Source organism: Schistocerca gregaria, chromosome 1 (genome assembly GCF_023897955.1).
Source record: "Schistocerca gregaria isolate iqSchGreg1 chromosome 1, iqSchGreg1.2, whole genome shotgun sequence".
Lineage (NCBI taxonomy): Eukaryota > Metazoa > Arthropoda > Insecta > Orthoptera > Acrididae > Schistocerca > Schistocerca gregaria.
This window is the reverse complement of record NC_064920.1, coordinates 376,703,183-376,719,231: the sequence shown is the minus strand read 5'-3', so window position 1 is coordinate 376,719,231 and position 16,049 is coordinate 376,703,183. Positions and strand designations below refer to the sequence as shown.

At 40.0% G+C, this 16,049-nt stretch overlaps 1 protein-coding gene across 5 annotated transcripts in view; it reads left to right on the top strand.

The window, feature by feature from the left end:
- The window catches only part of LOC126347621 (probable cardiolipin synthase (CMP-forming)), an 89,950-nt gene continuing 73,901 nt past the window's right edge, over positions 1-16,049 (top strand). For 2 of the 5 annotated variants that reach the window (XM_050002288.1, XM_050002292.1), the window contains exon 1: positions 943-1,150. In XM_050002288.1, coding sequence (XP_049858245.1) covers positions 1,077-1,150 — 74 coding nt within the window. In that variant the 5' untranslated portion in view covers positions 943-1,076. The other 3 variants (XM_050002290.1, XM_050002289.1, XM_050002291.1) reach the window with 3 other exon arrangements.

The window sequence follows — 16,049 nt, the reverse complement described above, 5'->3', positions numbered from 1 at the left end:
AAGATGAGGATGACACGGCGGCTGGATGGTCCCAGTGGGCCACCTATGGCCTGAAGTCGGAGTGCTTTTATGTATATTGCACATCCTAATTATTTGTGCTTACTACTTAGATATCAAGTAACATAAATATGGAATATTGAGTGGGTAGTAATCAATCATTTGAGGCACAGTAAGTTTTACGTACAGTTTAAACTCCAACTTCTATGTTTTGCACACATCTCGATTCTGCGCAAATTTGAGATACCTATACCACTGCCTGTCTGCGCAAATGTAATGTACGTAGAAATTGGTGCAGCTAGACCTTTTCGTGTGGATGGGTCTCGATTTATGGTTGACTATGCTTCGGTAAGTGTCCACATCGCTTATTATAGTATTTTTCGTTGACATTGTTCTCATGTACATTTTGCTATATTGCAGATGAAGGGGATAAAACAAGGTGCACGTAATTTTTATTGATCAGCACTCATAGTTAAACTACTGAACTTCATACGGAAAAAAGGCTTTCCATCATTTTATTTGCCTATTCAAAGGTGCTGTTTCCTTGCTCTGCGTGGTGTCTAGGCGAAAAATATCTCCAAATCTAATACCTATTTAATTAAAATGGAGTCATTTTGATTTCGTAAGGCCAAAGATAGTATTCATCTCGAATACTGCTGTTTTGTTGCAAGGCTGTTGAGAAATATACGACGTAGATATAAATACGCCATCGTTGATAACATTAAGATGAATCCTTGAATAAGTGTGACGAGATGCATATTTACTGTGTTTGGGCATGTAAAGAAAAATAAAATCGGTATTGGACCCACCAAAATAAAATGTATCACAAAGATCATGCGTTAGCGAAAGCCGATAATTTGTCAACAGTGGCCTTTTAGAACGATAGTATTGTTTTTTATTTTTCGTGATAGGAAAATGACTACAGTTTTGATAAAAAGGTATGAAACTTATAAATTCGTAGGCAGCTCATTTCACGCAGTTACAGGCACTACGCAGAAGTAGCTGCTTAATTAATTGTGAAGACTAATATTGGAAATGAGGGAAACGAATGCGGCTGCATCTGGTCGGATTACTACCGAATGATGAAACGGACGACGATTTATCCAAATCAACAAATACTCTGCAAATCCTTGCTACTCGAGTTGTTCCCGAAGTATGCAGGAGCAACGTTTTCAGAGCAGTGGCATTAGAACGCACTTAAATTTTTTGTTGACTATCGGCATTTATTTGATGAAAGTTATTTGTTGACAAAAAAAAATCCTACTAGAGCTACATAATCTACCATTTGTTTAAATTATACATGGGCTCTTGAATGTTTTAGTTTAAATAGGCTGGCTACTTTTAATTGGGGAAAATCTCCCAACTTGCCCGGCAAGGTGTAAAATTGATGTGTGTTGTTCTCTCATTGCTATAAGAATTCATGATAAAATAAAGGACGTATGAAGTCATTTTCAGAAGTAAGATGAAGAAATTTAATTTTTTAAGAAAACTTCAATCTGGAAACATCCTAAATAGTAGTATCAAAATGCCATGATTGAAATCTAAATGCGTACAAACCACATTCAATAGTTACTGAATTGCTTCTGGAATTTAAGGATCTACATCAGTGCTTTGCAAATCACTGTCAATTGCATGGCAGAGTATCCTTCCTGTTGTACCAGTTATTAGGACTTCTCATTCCATTAATTTATGAGTTATGGTAAGAATGACTGTTTAAGTGCCTCTGTGCACATTGGAATTAATATAATCGCACCTGTACTATCCAAGTGGGACTGATACATAGAGTGTTCCTAGCTCCATTATTAAAGTGGTTTATGAAACTTTGTATGTTGGCTTCTGCGGGGTAGTTCATGTTTATCTTCACGTGTCTGCTAATACATATTTTTCATCATATCTGTGATATACAGAATGAAACATACATGTGACCATTTGTGCTCCTCTTTTTTCTGCATACATTCACTGAATGCATCTCCACGGTATTCTTTTCTATGGTATTCTGCAAATGAACCGAAGTCTTCCACTTGCTGTACCTACGACTAAGCCTCAGGTACTGTTCTGTTTCATATCCCTAAAAAACTCACCGATAGTGTAATCGTAGCATACTATGTGTTACTGTTTTGTGAAGTTCACAGTTTTACATTTCTGAAAATTAAAGCAAGCAGACAACCTTTGCTCCACTTTGAAATCTCAAGATCCCACTGAACATTTGTTCAGCATTTTTCAGGCCATACTTCATTATAGATAAATGCATCGTCTGCAAAAAGTATGATGTTACTATTAACACTACCACTAAGAAAATAGAGTTTAGGCCTGCTGAGCTTACTGCACAACTGATGACCTGCTTAGCAATCAAGAAAAGGCCTCCTGCTTTTTATAAGTGTGTGGGTTGCAAATGTGCCTCACTGTGGGCCTATATTATTTCAGAGTTGAAAATATTGTTTGTAAACTATAGAACATTATAATAATAATCCTCAGAAATAAAATTCATATCTTCATTTTTAGATATCTGTTAAAAGTTGTCTTTGAACTTATTTCTAATCAAAGTCGTATCATATCAGTAGCATCGGTTATGTTACCCTTTATACATTTTCAACAAAAATACAGAGTTTTGTAATAATACCACCACACATTTTTGCCATATGTGACAAAAAACAGAAAGCTACATCAGCACTTGCAAATGCATTTTTTTTTTAAATTTCTTTATTGCTTCCAATCTCACCTCCATTTTTTAGGTCACTAAAACCTTTCTTTCATTGCATCATCTACGGACCATGTGCAAATGACACGAGACACATCCTAAACGACTAAGTTATGCAGTGTCTTACAGCGCACATGTGACACTATGGTTGAGTAAATTACTGGCCATCATTTGGCTGACTTTCTTTCATTGCTGTAATCTATCCATAGCAACATTGTGTCACACACTCACTCATGCACACAATTTTCTTGTTTATGACTATTCGGTGTGTGTGTGTGTGTGTGTGTGTGTGTGTGTGTGTGTGTGTGTGTGTGTGTGTGTGTGTGTCTCTGCTGTCTGAGATCTCCTTCCAAACCACTAGATCGATTTCAATAAATTTGGTACAGAAGCAGCAGATGTCTCAATTATCAGCAGTTTACTACCTCCTAGCTCTAACAGGAGTGGAGATAGGACAAAAGTGTTGAATCTGTGGAAATACGCTGACAGAGAAAAAAATCGCAACACCAAGGAGTTGTGCAATATAAATAAAAGTTTGTAGGCATGTCTCTACATCTGAAAGATGATTTCTGTTCAGATTTCACACCAGTCACATGAGAGTGACATTAGTTGCACCACTACGAGGATGCAAATCAGGTTTGCTTTAAATACATGCTTTATCAGTTGTGAGTTTATTTTGAGATTGGACATGGTGAGTAGACGGTAGTAAGAATGTCTTTTAAGGCAACAAAGACCCCATTATCAACACTTCACGTAGTCTTAACAAGATTGTGTAACAGGGCTACAAGAAGCTGGATGTTCCTTCCGTGATATTGCAGTCAGACTTGGCAGAAATGTAGCCATTTTATATGACTGCTGGCAGTGGTGGTCATGAGAATCTACGGTCTCAAGAAGACCAAGCTCTGGATAGCTACCTGGCACAATCTAGAGGGAAGACCATTGTGTTTGGCATATGGCTCTGGATCATTGTACTGGATCTGTAGCAGCAATCTGAGCAACAGTTTGCACCACAGTGACACAACAAACTGTTACAGATTGGTTACTTCAAGGACAACTCTGAGCCAAATGCACTGTAGCCAGCATTCCGCTGATCCCAAACCACTGCCATTTGTGACTTCTGTGATTCAAGCAAGGGGTCGTTGAAGGGCAGGGTTGAGGTATGTTGTGTTTCCTGATGAAAGCTGGTTCTGCCTCAGTTCCAATGATGACTGTGTGTTATTAGAAGTAGGCCAGTTGAGGGGCTGCAACCAACATGTCTGTGTGCTAGACACACTAGACCTACACCTGGAGAGTTATGCTATGAGGTGTGATTTTGTATGACAGCAGGGGCTCTCTCATGGTTACGCCCATATATCCAGACTGCAAAATTGTGTGTCAGTCTAGTGACTCGACCTGTTGTGTTGCCTTAATGAACAGCATTCTGAGGAGTGTTTTCCAAGAGTATAATGCTTGCCCATATACCGCTGTTGTAACCCAGCATGCTCCACAGTGTGTTGACTTGTTTACAGAGTGTTGACTTGTTGCCTTGGCCTGCTCGAACACCAGATCTGTCTCTATTCAAGCACATGTAGGACATCATTGGACAACAACTCCAGCATCATCCACAGACAGCGTTAACCATCCCTGTATTGACTGCCCAAGTGCAGCAGGTATGAAAGTCCATCCCACAAATTGACATCCAACACCTGTACAACACAATACATGTGTGTTTGCATGCTCACATTCATCATTTTGGCAGTTACAGTGCTTATTTATTTACCAGCATTTCACATTTGCAATGGCCTGTGTTGTGCTTGCCTTCACCTGAGATCTTGCAATGCTAATCACTTAAATATGTTACCCAGACAAATGTATTCCCAAAATTTCCTTACTCTACTGTAATTAAGTATTTTTCGGTGTTGTGAATTTTCCATTATTGTAGTATTGGCCTGCCTTTTTGGTGCAGCCTACATTTCTGGGACAAGAAACAGTTTTCCAACCCCCAATGAATAAGCTGCCCTGCACAACATGGGTTGTATGGTAGTGGCATTGGCCTGCTTTATTGACCTATTTTTGCAGGGGCTACAGGTGCAGATGGGCATAGCTGAGCAGAGAGATGAGGGGGAAGTTGAACTGGGCAGAGAAAATGGGGACAAGGAAGTCGACAGAGAGTTAAGGGAAGGATGAGACTGAAAGAAAATGTTAGGAAGAGGAGAAGACAGAGGAGGGAAAGTGGAGTAGGTGTGTTGTGCAGGTAGCAATGGCATGCCTCGCAAGTCCTAGGTGGATGCCGAGACAAGGTGAGAATGAGCTGGACAGGAATATGGGAAAGAAGCAGATGTACAAAGGTGGGAAGAGGGGGGGAGGGGGTGATGGACAGTGGGATGGGGAGGAGGAGAAGGAGATTGCATTGAGAGGGAGGAGGTCCAGAAGGCAGGTGGAAGGGGTAGAGAGATAGTGGGCAGATGAAAAACGAAGAGGGGCATGAGGATATGGTCAGCTGGGGGGGGGGGGGGGGGGAGGGTGGAGGAGGATATGGTTGGAGAGAGGGGCGGAGGAGTTGGACAAAGAGAGAGAGGCAGAAGGGGATGGAGAGACAGACTGGGAAGGAGGAGGTGGACGTGTAGTGTTTAGGGGATGAGGAGGGCAGAGAGATGGGAGGGTGGAAGAGGTGAACACAGAAAGGGGGGAGGAGGAGATGTGTGCAATATATGTGTCAAACACATACACAAGCAAAGCAGTGGTGAAAAGGCTAGTCTACAACAAAGTTTAATAAATATAACCCAGTTACACACAGGCATTATGTATTTAGAAATTCATCTGTCCCATAGCATGTGTTGCAAGGCAAAAATGACTTCAATTTGTTTTTAAAACTTAATCTTAGTATGCCGTCTACTATAGTTCAAAACCTTTACAGATCTTGAACACAATTTATTACATATAGTTTTGTGAACAAGTTTGAGTTTGTTCAAATTGCTAACATTGCATTGAAAATGACAAGTCTCTGATAGAGAATGCCTTTGTTAAAGAGCCAAATTAAAGATGAAAATATAGATGAGAAATCCCTTTTCCAGTGGCTTCTTCCTTTAAAAAAAAGTTAACAGCAATTAGGCATACATCTTAAGTTTAGAAAGAAGTAAAATTCTGTTGGTAAACTAACCAGTTATCAGTTTGGAACACACTGTATTAGTCTTACTATTATTTATTCACCTGAAGACTTCAGTATTTGTTTCATCCATGGAAAAACACTATTACACAGTGTGCACCCATCTTGGAACCCATTTTTACCTCCTCTGAGCTTTTAGCTCTAAGATTGAGGTACATTGCTATATTGTCAGGGTAGGTTGCATATCCATTTTGATGTTGTCCTTCTCTTCTACCATATTTATGACTTAGATTTACTAGGGGATCATTCCATGTGAAGTGTCCTATGGCTCCCAGCTCACCCAACTTCAATTTTGATGAATTTTGTGCAGTATGTACAATCGTTCCAGCAGTAAGCAGCATTTGGAAGATAGCAGTTCACCAACCACTACAAGATTTTTCCTATCCAGCTAACAAGTCAGCATTATAATAACCACTTCGAGGATATGCTGCTTTCAAGACATCAAAAGAAGATATAAAATGGCCTTTCACCACAATTTGGAGAATTACTCCGTTCCCCAGATTTAACTAAATAGAGTAAAGAGTATTTTTCTGTGTTCCATGTGAGACATTGCACTGTGGTGTATAGCACTTCATTACGGCCTACTTTTATGTCACCAGTTCCCATATAGAGAATGGGACATTTGTAAAATTCTGCATTGTTGGGACAAACATCTCCTCTGTCTTCAAATAACTTACTAGAATGAAGCTGAGTGACGTCATTGACAACCACCAATACTTTAAGAGGTGCACACCCCGTCATTATCATGGTAAAACTGTAGTGAATAAGCACTGTGTACAGGAATTTAAAACTTTGGTTTGCAGAGCAATTCTGAAAACATAACAAACTCTCTAAAAACTAGTACCATACACAAACAAAGATGACCAGTGTCAGAAATTATCAATAGTGGAGATTAAACTAATGGGTGATGTAGCATTAACTCTTTGCCTCTTTTTTGATTAGGGAGAAAGCAGGATTTCACATAGAATTTAAATAAAAACTTCCACTACTATTTATAAGGTTACTTACTAATTTAATTTCAACTGCTTCCTTAGTAACAGTAACCCCTTAGTGATGGAAACCCCTTGCTATCTATTATTGCCAGTTTGTTCATGGAAGACTACGATGAACATGCCTTGGAGTCAGTGGTTTTGAAACATGTTTTCTCAGATATGTAGACAATACTTTTGTTGTCTGGCCTTCATGGCAGTAAGAATCTGAATGATTTTTAGAACACCTGAATTCAATCCACCCAAATATTCATTTCACGATGATGGTGAAAAGAAATGGCAGCCTTCTCTTCCTTGGTGTTAGTCAGGAGGATGGTTTATGGTACATTGGCTCAACTTGAGATCATATTTCGTCAGAATGGTTATGTGAAGGACAGATCAGACGTGTTGTGCCATCAATCAACCCTGCACTGAGTGAATGATGATAACATTGAGGTTAACACCAAAGTATACAGTCTTTTTGCTGTACAAAGGGAGCATTTCCAATAGGTTTGGTCACATTCTGCAGAAATATGATGTGAAATGTGTTTTTCAAGCACCATGTACACTGAAGCGCCAAAGAAACTGGTAGAGGCATGCGTTTTCAAATACAGACATGTATAAACAGGCAGAATATGGTGCTGCGGTTGGCAATACCTATATAAGGCAACAAATGACTGGTGTAATTATTAGATCGCTTACTGCTGCTACAATGGTAGGTTATCAAGATTTAAGCGAGTTTGAATGTGGTGTTATAGTCGGCACAGCGCACCAACGATGGGCCACAGAATCCTTTAGGTAGCAATGAAGTGGGGATTTTCCTGTACGACCATTTTTCATGACTGTACCATGACTATCAGGAATCCTGTTGTTAAATGCACCAAAAGTGCAACCCTTCTGCAAATTGCTGCAGATTTCAATTATGGGCCATTAACAAGTGTCAACATGTGAACCATTCAACGAAACATAATCAATATGGGATTTTGAAGCCAAAGGCCCACTTGTGTACCCTTGATGACTGTACGACACAAAGCTTTACGTCTCGCTTGGGCCCATTAACACCAACTTTGGACTGTTGATGACTGGAAACATGTTGCCTGGGTCAGACGAGTCTCGTTTCAAATTGGATGGAGCGGATGGACACGTATGGGTATGGAGACAACCTCATAAATCTATGGACCCTGCATGTCAGCAGGGGACTATTCAAGCTAGTGGAGGCTCTGTAATGGTATGGGGCCTATGCAATTGGATTGATATGGGACCCCTGATACGTCTAGATACGACTCCGACAGGTTACGCATATGAAAGTATCTTGTCGGATCACCTGCATCCATTCATGACCAATGTGCATTCCAATGGACTTGGGAAATTCCAGAAGGACAAAAGTGACACTCCACATGTCAGGAGAGATATCCAGCCCCTCATACTCTTATAGATTTATGGACAGCCCCACAGGATTCATGGTGTCAGTTCACTCCAGCACTACATTAGTCAAATCCATGTCACGTTTTGGCACTTCTGCGTGCTTGCGGGGGCCCTACACAATATTAGGCAGGTGTACCTGTTTCTTTGGCTCTTCAGTGTCTGATTATGATCCTTTTAGATTGCGTAAAGGATGATCTTGGTTTGTGGTAAACGGGTGTCTACTGTATTTCTTGCAGTTGTGGCATGTCATTTATTGGTAACTGTCAGGACTGTTGTACCAAGCATAAGCAACACACATGCTTACAACAAATAAACAAATCTGCTATTGCAGATCATCATCTTGGCACCAGTCATCCTATGAAATATAACAACATGGAGATTCTGGCATGCACTTCCAGCTATTGGGATACTGTGAAGGAAGCAGTTGAATTAAATTAGCAAGTAACCTTAGAAACATAAAGTGAGGTTTTTGTTTAAATTCTGCATTGACTCCTGCTCTCTAACTTGTTAAAAACAGAGGGACAGAGTTAACGCTACTTCGTCTGTTGGTTATTAATTTTCACTATTGATAACTTCTGTGGTCAATCATCTTGTGTGAAAAGAGAGAGATACAGAGAGAGAGAGAGAGAGAGAGAGAGAGAGAGAGAGAGAGAGAGAGAGTGAGTGAGGGTGTGAGGGTGAGGGGGGGGGGAGGGGACAGAGTTAAAATTTCTGAATTATTCTGCAAACTGAGATTTCAAATTCTCTCACAGAATGCTTACTTGCTGAAGTTTTGCCTTTAAAATGACAGGACGTGCACTGTCGAAATATCAGTGGTCATCAATGATGTCACCCAGCTGCATTCACATAATTTATTTGATCACTGTATATGCTGGGAGAAACTCAGGCTTCATATTTCCACAGCCCTCCTTGATGGTTGCCACTCCAGAGAAAATATTTCATCATTGTCTGCATTATATCCATGTCTCTTAATGATTGGGCATCTCCTACCTCTCCCAAATGGACCCTTATACTCCTCCTGGTGGTCTTTCCTACTGTTGTGGATTTCTTGTGATGGTTTATGGAGTCTAGGAATGATCTCTTCTAGACCTCCTTATAAGTTCAAAAGCATAGAAGCATTTATTCATCACTACCCAAAATGCTGTTTGGTTCCTTACAATTAATAGCTATTTGAACCTGTGCAGAGTTGGCCACCTACTCCCGAATGTAGAGTGGCACTCTCTCACCCACCAGATGACTGGCAATCTCTATAGGTGGTCTTCAGACTTTGGAGTGGATGCATCAGCAGCATGTTCATTATAATGTGAACCACTCATTCTTGTGTATTGCTACAGGTTACAATGTTCAAATACAATTCGTTCACTGTGCAATATTGAGTTAGCCCTGTGAAGCAACCATTCTGGCAACATCAATTTAGAAAGTGTGTCTTATTATGACTACCCACCCAATTCCTTATGATGTGGTAAGGCTTTAAAACTATCCACTGGCTCATCCAAACCAATGGGACTTTTATCGGTTCGCATTGGTAGAATTCCCTCAAATAACTAGACAAATAACTGATGCCCAAAACATGGTCTCACTTGTGAGGTACACTTGATATAACTGGGATATAGCAGATGATTGAAACAGTTGTCAGTCAACAATGCCTTCAACTCAAACAGATATCCACCATCCCAGCATACAGTTGTCACTGATGTTTCAGTTTTTATTACAGAGCTTTGTGTGATCCCCATGATATAGGCAGTTAAGCAGTGATCCACACTTCGAGAGACACAGTGCTCCACTGTCATACTAAAGATTGGTCATCGAAGCATAAGCAGAGTTCACAGTAGTAATGGGGAGGCAGTGCTAATCTGCTCCTATCTTGGGTTGCCACAGAATGCTGTGATGATACCTAACCTTTATTGGTTGAACTTCCCCCTCTCGTCCCTAACTCCCAAGGAAAGGGAGGTAGGAGTATCAGGTTTTGATGTGGCTTGTTAGTGACTTGATCCAATTTCTCTCCTTACTTTATCTATTGATCCAGATAAAACAACTCGTGTTCCAAAAGCTCTAGGTTCAGTGTTCACTTTGTTAGTTCTGTTGCTTAGTTCTTGGAAAAATAAGGACATATTGTAATAAGAAACTGTTTATTATTCTTAAAAAAAAAAACAAAATATAGCATTTCATGGTGCAGTTCTTGGCAAAAAAATATAAAAGAAGTCAAAACAGATGAGTTGGTATCAAGAGGTAATTATTAATGAGTATCGATCTTTCTACATGTTTTGATATTTGGCAACAGATACTCAGTGCACATGCAGCACACAGCACAAATGCATAAGAAGGCCAGGTTTTGTTAATAGGAAATAAGTCCTTTCTTTCATAGTAATGAACATTCTTGTTAAAATTGTACCAGAAATTCATGAGCTCCTGAAATATTAAAATTTCCACCACTAAACATATATCTCATATCATTTTTTTTTAATTATTTGAAACAAATTTTTATAAGTGATACTAACATGGATTTGAGTAAAAGCTCCTTTGCTGATATTATTCCTTCTATAAGATTGTGCCAACTGCATATGTTTGAATGTGTGTGGGCCTAGACTCAGGTGGATTATAGAATGAAAGAATAAGCCTTGTGGAACTAAATAATAGTTTTTCTGTGAAATTAAAAAAAAGACCTAAATTAAAGGCAGTCTGTATGAAATTACTCATCTTTGTACATTCATAAAATCAGAATTTGCTGCTAAGTAAAATTCAGTATGATGCAGTTCCTACCATTGCACTCTAACATGCTTCAATCACCCTTGGTATGTTGTCTACAAAGTAATACAGACATTGTTGCTTAAGTCTGTTCCTAAGGTCATCATCTAGTGTGTGAAGAGGGTCCCTGCTGCGATGCACTGCAAGTTACAATTCCTTCAAAGCATACTAATCTGGTTCATGCCAGCAGGCCTTTCCATTCACTGTATTCCTGCCTTTTTGAGGAGTGGGGTGTACAAGATGTGAGTGCTGTGCTTGTTTGTCTTGAAAGATTGATGCACCACCAAATGTTGACTATAGAGCTGAACAATAAATTCTGTTGCATTCTGCTCACGACACCTATAAGCAATAATGTGGAGGTATTGGTTCTCAGTAGTGTTGTTGACTATAGGCAGCCATTATGAAGAAGGCCTAGGTCATCAGTGTTTTGTATCACATGATAGTCGATGAATTTCAAATGACATTGCTGTGATGCATGCCAAAAGTTTGACAAACAACCTCCGCAGAAAACCTTCTTGCATTAGACTGCTAACGTTTGCGTGACCTGAGCTTCAAATTGTGTTTCAAGGTGTGCTCACAGACTGAACAGTGTAAGTAGCCACATCACGCCAATCACAGCTAGAGAGCTGCAATAACAATGCAGGTTCACTTGTACCTGCATCACACAGATATCTGTACATAGTGTGTTTATGTGGTCAGGCTAGTACAGTTGAAGAGATTTCAACTCACAGAAACACAAATTATGCAAGTCATGACAATAATGCAATACTTTTTCAGCAGTTTATATTGTCTGCATATTTACAGAGAAAAATAAAAAGAGAGAGAGAGAGAGGCTCTTTGTAACAACAAAGGAAATGACATTTTCAGTCATTTAACCAGTTTTGTCAACCAGATAAAAGTCAAGAATTAGCATTTAATGGTTACTGCTACTGTCATCCCCTTCTCCATAGTAGGGTATAGTTAACCAAGTGTGGTGATGGGCATCTCTTTCTTTCTCTCTGACGCAAACATGAACTATGCAGGCACGAGCACATGCAGGTGCACACCCACCCACGCATGTGTGCATGCACAAGCACGCATGTGCGTGCGCGCGCGCGCGCACACACACACACACACACACACACACACACACACACACACACACACACACACACGACCGAGTGAGGTGGCACAGTGGTAGCACACTGGACTCACATTCAGGAGGACGACGGTTCAATCCCGCATCCAGCCATCCTGATTTAGGTTTTCCGTGATTGCCCTAAATCGCTCCCGGCAAATGCTGGGATGGTTCCTTTCGAAGGGCACGGCTGACTTCCTTCCCCATCCTTCCCTACTCCAATGAGACCGATGACCGCAGTGTTTGGTCTCTTCCTCCAAAACAACCCAACCCACACACGCGCTGCCCCCTCCCCTCCCCCCCCCACACACACAAAGAGAGAGAGAGAGAGAGAGAGAGAGAGAGAGAGAGAGAGAGAGACTACCAGTGTTGCAGCCTGACTGTGAAGAGTAGTCATCCTGATTAGGGGTAAGTGTTGGGGACAAGAAAAAGACATCAGCTGAGTAAAGAGAATAGCAGCAGGATGGGAGATTAGGGGATACAGAGCTGGTGTTCAAGGTATGTTAGATGCATCTTACTTACCAAATGTCAGAGAGTGTATAATAACTGCAGTGTGTGGAACAAGGACTGCCAAGTGGTGCAGTTGCTTAGAAAGGGCAATAGTTAGGTGCCCACCATTCCCTTCCAGCCTCTGGACACTGCCTCCACTTGCAAACCATGAAAACGAATATCTGTGATGTATGAAGTGAGAGCAGCCAATGGTGCATGCAACACTTTTGTCCAGCCTACTGGTGAAGGTTTGAATGTTGCCCTCAATTGTCATTTGAACTGTTAAGCTATGAGTAAGAATTTTGTATGCTGATGAGATCATTGGGTGATTTGTTTGATCATGTGAAGGAGGTCATAATTGATTTTGGACAGGAAATTAGTCGCACATAATTCTGATGGAGCTGCTGTGAAATCCAGTCACATAGAAAATGTTGTGGTTGGCAGGAGAGCCAACACTGTGTAACTAAAGGAGGCCGAAATGCATGTTTTAGCTCACACAGGCTGGCGTGAGGTCTGGAACATGACAAGGGAATTAGAATTGAGAAAAAATGGACGTATCTGGTGGAATACTTAACTTTAATCCATTAATGATTAACGTCAGTCTGGACGGTACATATTTCACAATATCAATAGTACGGATAATGGCGCCTTGCTAGGTCGTAGCAAATAACGTAGCTGAAGGCTATGTTAACTATCGTCTCTGCAAATGAGAGTGTAGAAGTCAGTGAACCATCGCTAGCAAAGTCGGCTGTACAACAGGGGCGAGTGCTAGGAAGTCTCTCTAGACCTGCCGTGTGGCGGCACTCGGTCTGCGATCACTGATAGTGGAGACACGCGGGTCCGACGTATACTACCGGACCGCGGCCGATTTAAAGACTACCACCTAGGAAGTGTGGTGTCTGGCGGTGACACCACAGAAAGGTTAACAACAGGAAGAATGCTATCTAACAGCTATTAAGTATGCCCTGTTCACATATAATACTATTATATGCTGTCCATATAATAGATAGCACACAATATTTTCTCTAGCCCTGGCAGAACTTTTTCCACCAATCCTAGAAGCAAACCTATTATCTGAAAAAAAGAAAAATTGCAGCATAAAGAGTGTCACAGAATACTCTCAAATGTTAAAATTTCTCATCTTGCTTGATCAACACTAAAAGAGAGTGACATATGTTATTTCGTGAAATAAGGTCTTATTCCTTTGTTTGAAGTTGCTTGTACTTTAAATAATGATGGAAATTTTATTTGTAGTCTACTATGTTTTACAAGGGCTCAATGTACTGTGGTTCTCCTATTTTCAGTTGTTGCTGCAACATACACAATGTTACAGGCCATTGTCATTGGACTGTAACAAATGATAATGTGGTAAGGAACAAGTGATAGGAAAGAAATGAGAAGTTACAAAACTAGATAATAGGAAGTTTTTATTCTTTCCCCATCCCGTTTCACTCTCCTCCACGTGACACCTCGAAACAGCATATATTTACACATAAACGCATCAACTATTTAGGCTGCATGATGCTCACTGCAATTTTATTTCTTTCTTTTAAAATGAAACAGGACCTTTGTCGCAACTAATCTTAGCAACACTGCAGTAAAGGTAGATTAAACAATCAATATTTGTGAGCACAAGAAAGTGGAATAAATCCAAAAATGCTGTTAGTAAATCTGGTTTTAATCATTATTCACTTAGATAAAAAAATCTTCACCTCAACAGCTAGTAGGATACAAGAAGGCCCAGCGTCATTCCATGTCAAGTGTCCCAGTTTCGAAAATGCTCCCAGCTCGACCACCTTCAATTTTGATGAAATTTTCACAATATGTACCTGAGGGCCCTACATGAACTTAATGCAAAGTTTCAGACTTACCTGTTACGTGGTTGAAGTGCTAGAGCCACTTTTGTGAAGACTACTTTTACTGAGACTGAAAAGTCGTGAAGAAATCTTCCAAGTTTGGCATTCCACTGTTCCTAATGTAAAAGAGTTAAGACCCTTGCTTCTGGGTATAATGGTACAACTTTTTGTTCTCTATACACATATAATGGAAACAGTGTTCAGAAAGCAATGTATTTGGCATAATCTCAGTTCAAAGTCGGCAACAAATCATGACATGAGAAATTTGTCCCATACTTTTTAATGAGGCATAAGTAGTGGAGACAGTGTGCTATGGATCTGCTCTTTTGCCAAATTACTGTCTGTCCGGGTGTTTAGTATATCACAAATTTGAACCTGGCTTGTGTGTTTAATTACTGTGCTACCATCTTGTAAATTTGCTAAAAAAATGTGAATGTATTAAAATATACCCATGTTCAAAGTCATGTGTCTCAAAATGGACACATACGACATTACATTTATTAACACCATTCAACAGAGCACATTTCAGTCTATTAGAAAAACTTATTTTCATTTTGGTGTCTCTTTGGGTAAGGTGCAAAAATTGTGCCTAAACTATTGAATTTTTTTGTAATTTGAGAAAAATTCTTGCATTGGTCCATTGTGGCTATGCCACTACCAATCTCGGTGATTGGTAGCCCCATCTCCAAGGAGCCACACCCAATAGCCATGCAAGGTCAGTCACGGGTGGGTTGTTTCACTGCAGGTTCCTAAGCTCGTTCAATGAATTCTTCAACTGTCGCTCCTCTGGTTTCAAGTGTATCTCTGTTAGTGTGAGCACATTGTTTGAACTGAATTGTATCCTCAGGATCAATATATGCAAAAGCGCTTTCCAAATATTTCTCTAGAGCTTCTGCTCCTGGTCATATTTCACAGTGATGAAGCATGCGATCCTTTCCAAATTACAGACAATTTTGCTGAGTAATATTTTGTAATCTTCTTTTATTGGGCTAAGTGCCAACATTAGTTTTACGTTTCAATGTATTGTGCAGACACAAACTCAGTGTGAACCAGCTGTGCCTAAAGTCACACACCTTTTTGGCCATAATTCACAAAATTTGGAAAATCCAAATCCTGTCCATTTTTGTTGCAATACACAACAGTCATTTCCTCAGTAATAAGTATTTTTGTTTTTGAACATTTTCTCCATCAACCCAAACAGTAATACAGTCCGTTTTTCCTGGACAAATCTGACTAAAGTCTTCGTCATAAAAATGTTCTATGACTCTTGCCTTCACAGCCTCAGAAAGCTTTTTCCTACATTTACCTTTGGGCTGTGCCAATATTCCCTCTTCAGCTTTTAAGTTTCTAGCCATCCTTACCATTTTTTCTGAAACACTAAATACTTCCATAGTCTTGACTAGCTTTGGGGAACTAAGGTCGAAATTTGAATTTTCTCATTATGATTTGATATATGTAATTTGTCTTTCAATTTTTGGATCAGCTGTCTGTAAACTGAACAAGTGAAGCATTGCTTGCTTGTGGATAGTTGCTCCAGTTCACTGGGATCAAGTCCTCCCACTTCTGAAATTTTCTTAATAATTGCACCTTTAACTTGTATTTTGCACTTTGC